The sequence below is a fragment of the Acartia tonsa genome, chromosome 9 (genome assembly GCF_053477335.1).
Source record: "Acartia tonsa isolate MP-2025a chromosome 9, ASM5347733v1, whole genome shotgun sequence".
NCBI lineage: Eukaryota > Metazoa > Arthropoda > Copepoda > Calanoida > Acartiidae > Acartia > Acartia tonsa.
Window position 1 is genome coordinate 8,737,885 of NC_137268.1, and position 12,542 is coordinate 8,750,426.

A 12,542-nucleotide genomic window follows, 5' to 3' on the forward strand; every position below is an offset into this window, starting at 1 on the left:
CTACCTGCACTCCCCTTCTCCCTCTTATTGTCTTTTTTAAGAAAGGGGGTGGGTATTATTTCTTAACAAATTTATATATCAAAATAAACTAATAACTTTTGCTGACAATAAAATTCAGATAAATATCCCTTAAAAATAATGCTTCATTGAAACTACAGGACGAGAACATGGTTGTAGTTGACAAACCACCTTCATGGCCTGTTCATATGTGTGGAGGATTTAGGTTAGACATCAATAGATACATATTTTATTATTTTGTATGTTAGTGACGACAATTTTTTTTTAGGATGGGGTTTTAAGTAATCCTTTGATCAATCGAGCAGATTTTATTGGACTTTTACAGTTATAAACTAACTTTTTATTATAAAATATTTTTTATGGATATTAAGACAGGAGAACAATTGACGTCAATTTAGGTTTCTAGCATGAGCATCACTTCATCGTCAGTTCGTTCACCCAGTACGGAGGGGATGGATTTGGGGGATCGTTAATTTTGCCAGCTACAAATTTCACATTGATAGAGTACATGAAAATCTGTAAAGATCCAAGTAATAATAAATCCATTTTCCCCTTATTATTTGTCTATAATTATAAAAAGAACTTTGTTTGATTAGAAATATTTTTTAAAAAGTTATTTTATGGTCTTACATTCATTTATCAGTTAGAAATTAATTGCATACTATTTATGTCATTGTGAGTACATTTCAAATTCAAATCAATTTAATAATAAATTTTCAATAGCGAAGCTGCTCCATAATTCACTTGGTCTGTCCTTAACGACATGTGGAAATTGTTAATTTTTTCGTATGCTATTTAATATAGACTGCGGATTTTTTGTGTGAAGATAATTGGCACTCAGTATAGAATTTACTGGCTTCGTTAAAACTCATAAAAGATACACATGAAAGGTTTCGTGATTATTTAAATAAGTATCTTCCTCAATTATGACAACTGCACATCTGCTTTTAAAATTGGATTGTCAATGCATCCATGATTTTTCATGCCTCTACATATGGATGTTGTCATTCTTATTACCTTCGTGTTAATAAAATTCTAATTTAGGAAGATAAGAGATAATTTATATTTTAATGTGATGTAAATCTATAATTCGTACTTGTTGGTGGGCCATTAACAGGGAGGTAGGGGACATTGGACTGTAAAATACACTGGTGCCGAAGTTTTATAGCTATGTTGACTTAAAAACTTTAGGTAACATTGTTGAATTTTGATTGGTTGGTTCCAAACTAGTATTGATAAAACTTTTTGATCAATCATTATAATACTGAAGGTGTAACATTGTTTATTATAACTGGGGAGGTATATCCACAGTCCCTCAAGATACCTGTGTTTTTTTTACACACTTTTTGTTTGAAGAGGAAATCCAAATATGGAATTACTAAATTCCTTAATTACATTACAGCGAAAATTTAGGGTTGGGCCGGATATCCAGCTGATTTCTAATGCCGGATATTCTTTAATTTGATGGATATCGAACGTTGGACAGATATCCAGCCGGTTATCGGATATAGGACATTAAAAATCAGCCGGATGTCCTGTATTTGGCCAAAAAAGTATCCGGCCCAACCCTAAGCGAAATAAACATTTAGACACAATTATTCTTTATGCTTATTTTTCAGGATGAATTCTCTGATATACTATATGTACAAAACTCTGGGCTACTCGGAACTCAGGAATCTACAATAATAAAGTATAATACAGACAGACTACGCCCCTACTGGCTTCTTGGGTCCCTTTATTTAAAAGAAAAGAAAAAAGGCAAACTTTTCATAAGCAAGTATATTAAGTCTAAAATTACATCATCGTATTTATTTCCAGATTATACTAGTTAAGAATTGAACTTTTACTTAATTAATACCTAGTTCGAATTTGAAAATTAAATCTTAATCTTTTTTGTTTGCGTAAAATATAAATAATTTATAGCTACAAATTTTAGTATGATTACTGATTAGTACAGTCTTTAAAAATTATAATTGATATTTTATTTTCAACAAAATGAAAACAAGCAGAAATGTCTTGAAGAATTAATTTCAAATGTCAAAATTTTGAATAGCCCCTAAGTAAATTTATGAACTTAAAGCTTATAGAGCAAAAGAGGTTTATCTTAAATAGCAGCTATCTTATGAAGGCTGTGCTTAAATCAAATCTGACATATTGGTCACATTTGGATAGGCTTTGCTACCCAAAATTGTAAAAAATACTTATTTATGATTGATTTATATCAGAATAGTTCACCGGCTGGATAGGTTGACCTCTGGCGTTTTAGTTATGGCAAAGGTAAATTATGTTTTTTTGTAGCCAGAGATCTAAAGGGATCAGACAATGGCCCATAAATTGATGTACCATCCCCAATGATGACACACAAAATTACCTCTTCTGTAGATTATTCTCTAGCCTATTTTTTAAATTTCTCCCTAACTTTACTGTACTTGCATCTGCGTTTCTAGCCTCAAGGGGCCTGACACCATTTGGCGAAGGGCAGCAAGCATATTCATAAGCCTTATAGCACAACTTTTCCCACCTTTAATTCAATAATTTCAGAGATCCTTAGCTTTAACCAAAAACAACACTACTCTATAAAATACTAGCGGCTTCGCTCCTAGCCTCTAGGGGCTTTGCCCCAAGAGGTAATTAAAAAAAAGTGGTGGAGCAGCACCAATGTTTGAATTACCTTCATCAGCAAAAAAACGGAAGGGGAATTTGTTTGTTTTTTGGGGGGGTTGGGGGTGTCCCACCCTCCAAGAAAATAGCCTAAAACCACCATAGGACCAGCAGGTATATTCCCTGAAGAGTAGAATCCTATCGGTTCAGTGGTTACCGAGATCTTAGGGGACGGACAGACATCATTCTACTTTGTATTGTAGATTTGCATTTTATTATGAAACTACCTAATCTTGTTTAATTTAGAGTTCTGAGTCAGCCAGCAAGTTGTCCGCATCTTTAAAAGCAGGAAAACAATAAACAACCGTGTAGTAAAATCAACAAGTTTCTTTTTTCTTTCAGAGATCTTCAGACAATGAACAATAAAGAAGGAGGTAGGTTGTGCTAAAATTTCGTAAATGTGTGAGTTTTAAGAATTTAAAATAGAAGTAGAACTCTAAAATTTGGCAATGCAGTTGCTTTAATGGGGTATAACGTTGATATGTACTATATTAGAGCAACTGCCGTACCAAATTTTAGAGTTCTACTCCTATTTTAAAGTCTTAAAACTCACACCCTTACGGAATTTTAGCACAACCTACCTTCCCCTTTATGCATTGCATGCACAACCTAAAGGATTATAAACAGAATTACCCTTTTTAATGATTACAAGTCCAGTGTCGCATCAGATTTTAAAAGTTTTTAATCTCTGTCTGTCGAAGAATTACTTTTAAAATTACAGGTACACGAGATTTAAAAAAAAACTCTAGAAACACATTTAAAAGCCCAATAAAGCTTGTTTCTAAATCCGCCAAAATTGCCAAAAAGTACATCTAAAAATCTTGTTGTGTACGTTTGTTTGTTAACTTGCAGAATTTTTGCATGCAATGTCATGATAACTAGTCAATTTAATATAAAACGAATGGACAATAAACAAAGTAAAATAAATGGCATCCATGCCAAGCTTTGTAAGAAAAAAAGGTGGTAGATATTTTCATTGAGTTAAGTCAGGAATATTATGGGATATGGCAATAAACGTCAAACGGATCTACATCACCAATTACAATAAACAAAATTACCCCTTCTGAAGTATTTGTACAATATTTTGGTGTCTGAAGATTTATACAGCCTAATCAAGATATAATAACAGTCCCCAAAGTTTTAAAGCCTAACGAATGAGATATCCAATTTATAAAACTCTGGATATCAGTAAAATTTACAGTTTACCTATACACTTTGTCTATTTTTTTCTTTCCTTTTTTTTAACTTTTGATATTGCTTCTTATCAATATTGCAAAAATAAACTATATTCGTATAGTTCATTGAGAACTTTTATTTACGTCAAAAACTTTTATCGTTATTTGCTGTAAATAATAAATCAGACATACATAGTCAACTGATTACAAAAACTGCATTTTTAAAAATGCGATAAAAATATGCACTTTCATATATTATGGACAAAGGGATACTTAAATGGAAGGATACATGATATTTACTCAAATAAGATTTTTAAAAATGGCACCTTCAAAAATATTTTTAATTTAAAAGTCATTAGGCTTACGCCATGAGTTGTATCGATGGAGTTTTCATCGATACGAGTCAAGATATATCTAAAGAAGTAGCAGTCATATATTTTTTTCTGTCAATAAATTCCTTTTTTTTATTAAATTATTTCTTGCTCAACTCTTGGAATTAATTTAGTTTTTTGCTCAACATTTTTCTTGCTCATAAGAAAATAAAAATGTTCAAAAAATCTACTGTTGCTTTTTTCTCAACATCGAGACTTCGTTTTTTTCACGTGCCTTAAGATAGCGATGTTTTTTAACGATTGTACACAGTACACACATACAGAGACTTGCAAAAATTTAAGGAAAAACATTGACAATTTGAGGATTTATTAGTTAATAGTTATTTATCGCATCGTATTATAAACTTCTTTCTGCGGATATATAAATGTACATTGTGTACAATCATAAAATTAAAACTAGTACTGTAACCCTAGATGCCGATGGCACGGCCTAACAAAACTGGTTTTAATATTATGATTGTACGTACATTTTTATATTCGTAGAAAACTGGCTGGATATAATACGATACGATACATGATTTTTCAGTATGGCTGAAAACCGGTTCTAATCCAGTGGATATAAATCAGTTTCGATGCTATAATTATAAAAAAAATATTAGATGGATTTGGAGTTGGGTTCTTCATCCAAGATTTTAGGGAAAGCATCGTTTGTTGTTTATAGTTGACATGTGTAGGAGGGTGGACACGGAAACATTACCTGGCCCTGGTACATGGACACTTTAAACATGACCATCTGGTTCATAATAATCCTCTTACGTCTTATAGGCAGGATATATACATGAATTTTTATCAAACTAGCGGCTTTGCTACTTGTTGAAGCCTTTACTTTAAAATTTAATTTTACAAGAAATGAAATGGTGGAGGTACCTTCCCATAGACTCTCTTTAGATCTACTAGAAGCTTTACTGTAAAGGAGAGCCATATCGGTCAATTGGTAAGCAAGATCTTAAACATCACACAGACAGACAAACTGACACACAGATAGACATACTAGATAAAGTCGCCTCCCCTCATTTTTAATTTTAGTTTTAAAAAGAATAGGCAAAAATTAAAATATTATTTAGTGTTAATGTGTTATAACCTTTCCCAGGACCTCTGAGAATCTACATTGTACATGTACATTGTAAAGGAGATCCATATCGGTCAGTAAGACACGTCGGTACACACTGACAGACATACATAATATTACTTAAACACATGATACACAGACTCACAGACATCCAGTTACTTTTATACAGGATAAATTTCATATTCATGTATAATCCAATTTAGATTAACAAGAGATATTGAAATGAAATTTAGCAAGGAATTCATAACTACTTCATTTATACAGATATTTTAAAATAGAGTTAATAATTGAAACAAGAATATTTTTTTTTCTAATCCCTACCGAATAAATTAACAGCTAATGGCAAAATCGACCAACATAACCTAACTTAACATGACATAAGCATAACTTTAAAATGCATCTGGATGTCTAAACCTGTTCCTAAACAGACTATCCATCTTTTTGAGAGAACACGAGCGGATTTTAATTTGAGGCATATGCGCGGATTTCTAGTCTCAATTTATTTTAATAAAAAATCAAACGAAAACCTACACCCCCACCCCTTACTTATTTTCAGATTGTCTTTGAAAAGGGGGCCGGGGGTCGACAAGGTACTAATAGTGAAAACGCCCCATATTTAATTAATGAAGTATCTTACATGTAGACTGGAAATGTTACTGCAGAAACACATTTTACTCTTATCAAGTATGATGAAAGGTGAATATTTATTTTTATCTAATAATTTTTAAAAATGTTATTAATATCATTGATAATTTATACACGTCGTATGACAACACAAATTTGTAGCAAAAGGGAATCTTTAGTATTATTGAAAGACAGGTGGACAAAACAATGTAGAGAATGAATGCACAGAGTAAAAAATTTTGTCTCAAGTCAGCGATCTCAGAAGATGCTGGTCCGATTTGAATGTGCTCTTTTGTGAAACTTTATAGGTGCCTTGAGATGGTTTTAGGCTATTTTCTTTACATCTTCCTTAGAGGCTATGGACGTAGTTGTTAGTATCATATATAGTATTTGAGAAAATCACAGTTCCTATTAGCATTCGGACAAAGTATATTATAAAGTAGCTTCGCTACTATGAACAACGTTGAAAATAGAGAAGCCTTGGTAGCTACTAATAAAAGTAATTGAATCTATTCTAATATTATTGATATTTATTTCGTGGTCTAAATAACATTTCTGTACTTTTAGGACTAACAGATCTTTACTACTTTGTCGTCCAGTTACTGGAAGAACTCATCAAATCAGGTATTGCCTTCATTTATACTTGTGACTGCACCCCTAGCATCTATATTCAAAGGGAAAGAGATCCACAGGAAAAATACAAAAACCTACCAATACTTGAATCTGAAACTTAAATAGCTTAAAACCACACATGGACCAATGTAAATCTTCCCTAAAATTGAGGAGCCATTTGGTTTATTCCTTTTTTTCTTTCTCTTATGCTATTTTCGCAAGTAAAAAACTCCTACCCTTTATCTTACACGCTAAAATAGTTAAAAAAAACCTGCCAATATAAGCTTTACTAAAAAAGGAGTAGTGCTTGAAGGCAGTGGCGTTCGGAGGGGGTTACCTTAACTCCCCTTAAGATTGAAATTAGGAATGCCTGCCTTCCCCTTTTTAACCACCAAATAGTTTCAAACCCCCCTCTGGCATTCGCTGTGCAGTGCACGACATTGAAGGTAATTTTATAAAGACCATTCTAAGTATAATATTATATTTCAGACTGCATTTGAAAGAGCTTGGGCATCCCATAGTTTATGATACTCTGTATGGTTCGGGTGAAACTTTGTCTTTTCCACTTGAGGAATCATTCTTATTCACATTGGAAATATTTTACGCTAATTGTAAAACGGTTACCATGGTCTTTTTTTTTAAAGTTAGGCTGATTAATAAAAGGTATATTGGCGTTATCTCCTATATTGGGGTTCAACAAAATAGATTTTTACTCAATAATTACTCCACAGAATTAAAAAAGTAAGGTGTAAGGTACATCTACTACCTACTTACTAAAAACACCGTCTAGTTATTAAAAAATCACTTAAGTTAGGACACGTTCTTTGCAAATTTTTATAGGTACAACATTTTGTGAATTCAATTCTAGAGCATAATTTCTGGGAGTTGGATGTACGAGGGTACAATGAATATAGAATACGTGGGGAAAATTTGTAATCTTTTTAGGTTCCTAATATGGACCTTATTTATTGGCCAGTCCGTTCATCCAGTAGGGATGGGGTAAAGGGGAATTGATTGGGTGTATTGTTATTTTAGCCAGCTGGAAGTGTTACTTTATTAGAGAAAATGAAAATCTGGTGCAACGTTCAAGTATATATTTTATATATCGATTGAAGAAAGGTTTTTATGAAAAAGATGGAGGTTTTTAAAAAAATAAATCTATTTCGTGTATTTCTACAGGCAAATCAAAATGTCAGTATCTAACAAATAGCTAAATTTTGACCCAGAAACTGATAATAAATGCAAATAATAAAGTAAAAGTCCTGTAAGCTTTAAACTTGTTTGATGACAAGCCTCCAATTTTGTCAAGGTTTTGAAAATCAAGTACCTTGTTATTTACATGTTTAAAATGATCATATTGTACAGTTGTTAAACAACATGCACAATTTTGTTCCAAGGTTTTTGTACACAGTTTAGCATAATAATGACAAAACGTCTATGACTTTGACATTTGAAAAATGCAAATTACTGATAAAAAAACAAACAAATATTTTTATGATATTGTACTGTACATGCAAGGAGAATGATAACAATGGAATTTAGGATGTGTTTGTTCGTGTGCAGTATAAACAAAATTCAGCTGAAGATAAGAATCAACAAAATAAAACCATTGCTGTTAATGATAACCCAGAAATGTCCACACACAAAGTCCACGATGACAGTTATGATAACACTAGTGATGTCATTCAGTATACTGATGTAGCATTAAGTGAAAAATCAACGGAATTCTGTGTAAGAAAAGATGACTTTATCCATGATAAAGATTATGATATAAATACAACTAAGGATGAATACTATGACAGTATAGTGTCCAGGTTTCAGTATGATCCTGCTTGCCAGTTTTGTGAAGGCAAGGCAAGACATGATATACATGAACCTATGTTCATCTGTCTACATTCATTAAGGTAGGCAACATTTAAACTTCAAGATTTTGATATTCTAATTTGTTTGCTGGTATAAGAGTAGGTCGGGCTGTAAATTTTAACACATTGTTTGTTTAGAGATTTTCAAACAAATGGATTTTTGAACTAATTAAGGTTCCAGAACAAACGTCGGAGTGGACAAACTCAAGAGTGTCTAAAATATTAAGTTAATACAAATAATCCCCTTTTAGGAGTTAGGCATTTAATAAACCCATAACATGATTTAAAATAGGTTAGGTTAGTTTAATTGTCCACACCGACGTTTGTCACTCCTGCGTTTGGCCTATGACCCTATTAAACCCGTATTGGCCATCTGATAACTTAATACATTTTTGTTAGGTATAAAATAGAGGGTGAAGTATTTACATCCCAAGTACCTGAATGGGCCAAGGAATTCCTATCCAATGATGATTTGGAGAGTATTCCTGGCTTTAATCAAGCATACAATGTTTAACTCTAGGAACATATTGATATTTTATAATGAATTGGCGGATTTTTGTAAAATATTTTCAGAGATTTTTCTTATGTTTTATTGACGATCTTTAAAATGAATAATGTATGCATATTTTTGGCATTGCATTACACGTGGTATTCCTCGGAAACGATCTTAATTGTATCAGGGTGGTTTATATTTTTTCATGTCCTTTTAGAAGAAAAACTTTCAAAGGCTAGGGTGAAGCTAGCTTTTGAAAGTACATTAAAACTAAAACTTTCTATAAATGCATAAATGATATAGCAGTATTTTTAATTTAATTGCGTCAATCACTAGTTGATTTTACAAAATTTCAAAATGATATAAATGATAAAGTACTTCATTTTTACATTTTAATTTAATTTTTGACACCTAATTGTAAATAAGGTTTTAATAAGTTAACTGAACGGTGTTTATAATTTCTATACAAATAATTTACTTAAATCTTTTTATGAAAGTTAACAGAGAAGGACTACAACTAATTTGGGTAGGGTTCTCACCAGGGTTGTCATTTTGGGCGGGCGCTTTTGGGCGGGCAGTTTTGGGCGGGCGGTTTTGGGCCGCCCAATATAAGGTCCTTTAGGCAGTTTTGGGCACCCCCCTTTTATGGCGACAGAAAAAGGGTAGGGGGTTAAAAAAAGGGGGGGGGGGTATTTTTTGGGTGATATCCTTATACTAAAGTAACAGGATGTGTGTCTGTTTGTGTGTCTGTACCGAAGGATCTCGCTAACCGCTGAACCGATCGGGTTCTCCTTAACAGGGTAGCTTCTCATAGGTTCTGAGAAGGTTTATAACTATTTTGGGGGAGGGTACCACCACCCTCCTAAGAGAAATCGCCCCTAGAAAAAAAATTACACTCCCCCAAAAACTTTTTTAAAATTTTTTTAACTAAAAATAAAAATGTGGGGGAGGAAACCCACCCCCCTCCCCCCCCAAAAAAAAAATTATTCCCCCCCCCAATTTTTTTAATTTTTCTTTTAAAATCTAATACCTATAATAATTGGAATATCAAATTTGACTCTCCCCTCTTCAAGTGCCCCTAGAGGCCTCTAGGGTCGTAGCCGCTAGTTTACTATATAAAGGGGGGGGGGGAAGTTTTGACACATTTGCGTAAACCTGGCACCTAGGCTTTATCTTTGGACTGAGAGGATAGGTTATTAATGATAAAATCATTCTTATATGATGAATTTCAATAAGTTTTAAGATTTTTATGATAGGCCTCCAGGTGGTCTCTGTACAGGTAAAATTTAAAAAAAAAAAAATTTTTTTAAGTTACAGATCAACCTATAAAACAAAATATGCATTTTTTTTAATATTATTCACATATTTGAAGAAAAAAGATGCATATTTTGTTTTATGAGTTGATTTGTAACTTTAAAAAAAAAAATTTTTCTTTTCATTTTCACCTGTACAGAGACCACCTGGAGGCCTGGAGCTCCGGAACCTGAGGCCTATCCAAAAAATCTTAAAACTTCGTGAAATTCATCATATAAGAATGATTTTATCATTAATAACCTATCGGTATTATCCTCTTAGAAATTTTTTTTTCGGCCCACTTGCCTGCCTAGCCGCAGCGCTCGGCTCCCTAGCCTAAAATCTAACCTAACCTAAAATAGTTGTTCGTCGTTAGTGGGGGGGGGGGGGGGGGGTACAAAATTGAAAAAATTGAAAAAAAATTTCTAAGAGGATAACGCCAACCTATCCTCTCAGTCCAAAGATAAAGCCTAGGTGCCAGGTTTACGCAAATGTGTCAAAACTTCCCTCCCCCCCCCCCTTAGTAAGCTTTTTTGTATCTAGAGAAGGATTTCGCTAACTGCTGAACCGATATGGTTCTCCTTTCCAGTGGAGACTTTATAGGTCCTGAGATGGTTTTAGGCTATTTTATTTCTTATAATAAGTCTAGGTATGGTTTTAGGTTATTTTCTATCCTTTTTATATGCTTTTTACGACATTTTCCCAAAAAGGGTGCCCAAAACCACTTTTGGGCGCCCAAAACCCGCCTAAAACCCTTTTGGGCAATTGGGCCGCCCAATATCAAAAAAAGTGCCCAATTCGACAACCCTGGTTCTCACACCCTTAAAAAATTGCCCATAGAAAAAAAGTTATACCCCAAATTTTTTTTAAAGGGACGATTACCACCTCCCATATCTTTAAGTGTTCTATGGGGGTAGTTGCTAGTATAATCTTGTGCTGCCTATAGATAAGTCAACCTTGTACAATGGATGTAAAATATACGTGGATATTATGACAGGGCAAAAATTGTCGACCATTCAGGTTGCTAACTTTGACATCATTTTTATCAATTCCTTCATACAGTACGAGATGATGGGGTAAAGTGGGTGGATGGGGGGATAGGTATTTTAGCCAGCTACAAGTGTCTCTTTATTAGAGTACATAATAATCTGTTGTAAGATCCAAGCAATAATAAATGCATTGCTTGTACAAAGGGGGGGTTTTTAAGGCAACCATCTCGTAATCAATGATTAAATGGCACTTAGAATTCGAATTTCGATCAGAAATTTTGCATGAGTAATCCTTGGTAGGTCTATTTTCCCTAAATCGAACAAAAAGTTGGAAAAGTAACGGCTAACGGCTGGCGGCTCAGCTGTTTTGCCATTTATTACTATATTAAGAGCAGAAAAGTCACGAAACCTATCTTCACATAATACTTTTTCTCACTCAAAAACCTTATCAAACGGTTCTAGCCGGTAGCTGTTGGTACTAGAAATTTAAAAATTGGTTATTGCTATCATTTAACATGAATTAAACCAAAAATATGATTTAAAAAGTTAATTCCTACGTAATTAATGATGAATATGCCCTGAAATTAGACAAAAAACGGCTAAACGGCTAAGCCGCCAGCCGTTAATTTAACAACTTTTTGTTCGATTTAGGGAAAATAGACCTACCAAGGATTACTCATGAAAAATTTTAGATAGAAATTCAAATTCTAAATGCCATTTAATCACTGATTACGAGATGATTGCATTAAACGTCCCCCCCCCCCCCCCTTTTCTCTATTGTTACATCATTTCATTCTCTTATTATTTTTTTCCTGCTTAAATGTCAAAAACTCATGTATAGAATATACAAGTTGTAAATAGTAGGGGCATGAAGTTACAAAAATAGTTTTAAAACTAAATACAATGGGTTTAAGTAATTTTTCTACATAAACAAGGATGAAAACATCAATAAAAGCAAAGCTCTGAAACGGTATGACAGACGAACATTAACTCTTGTAGAGTGTCAGAACTGAATGTATAAAATTTTAATATACTATATAAGTTTTGGCAAAATTATACGTAAAGGGGGATGTGGAAAATAACTATTTGGGCAGGGGGGGGGGGGGTTACTCGAGAACCCTTAGAGCTAGAGGGAGCTAATTTTGGATATAAGCTTCTATGGGGCCAAAGTTACTTTTAAAATTATCGTCGACCCCCCCCCCCCCACCCCCACCCCAATTTTTTTTTTTTTGGGGGGGGGGGCGGGTTGATTATACTATAGGATGTTTCTCATAAACGACTTGAGATAAATGGAGCAAACCTTGGGATACAAGTTTTGTAGGCCTATATTTGATTTTAGAATTATCGTTGACCA

General features: G+C 33.4%; 1 protein-coding gene across 1 annotated transcript in view; it reads left to right on the top strand.

Annotated features, from left to right (window-relative positions):
- Positions 1–122: 122 nt before the first annotated feature.
- LOC145328166 (pseudouridylate synthase RPUSD2-like) overlaps positions 123–12,542 on the top strand; it is a 30,276-nt gene continuing 17,856 nt past the window's right edge. Inside the window, exons 1-11 of the mRNA XM_080171754.1 lie at positions 123–223; positions 1,638–1,687; positions 2,240–2,295; positions 2,926–2,966; positions 4,919–5,011; positions 5,519–5,550; positions 5,957–6,011; positions 6,507–6,563; positions 7,041–7,120; positions 8,092–8,455; positions 8,813–8,931. Coding sequence (XP_080027880.1) covers positions 168–223; positions 1,638–1,687; positions 2,240–2,295; positions 2,926–2,966; positions 4,919–5,011; positions 5,519–5,550; positions 5,957–6,011; positions 6,507–6,563; positions 7,041–7,120; positions 8,092–8,455; positions 8,813–8,927 — 999 coding nt within the window. The 5' untranslated portion in view covers positions 123–167 and the 3' untranslated portion in view covers positions 8,928–8,931. The remainder of the gene's footprint in view (positions 224–1,637; positions 1,688–2,239; positions 2,296–2,925; positions 2,967–4,918; positions 5,012–5,518; positions 5,551–5,956; positions 6,012–6,506; positions 6,564–7,040; positions 7,121–8,091; positions 8,456–8,812; positions 8,932–12,542) is intronic.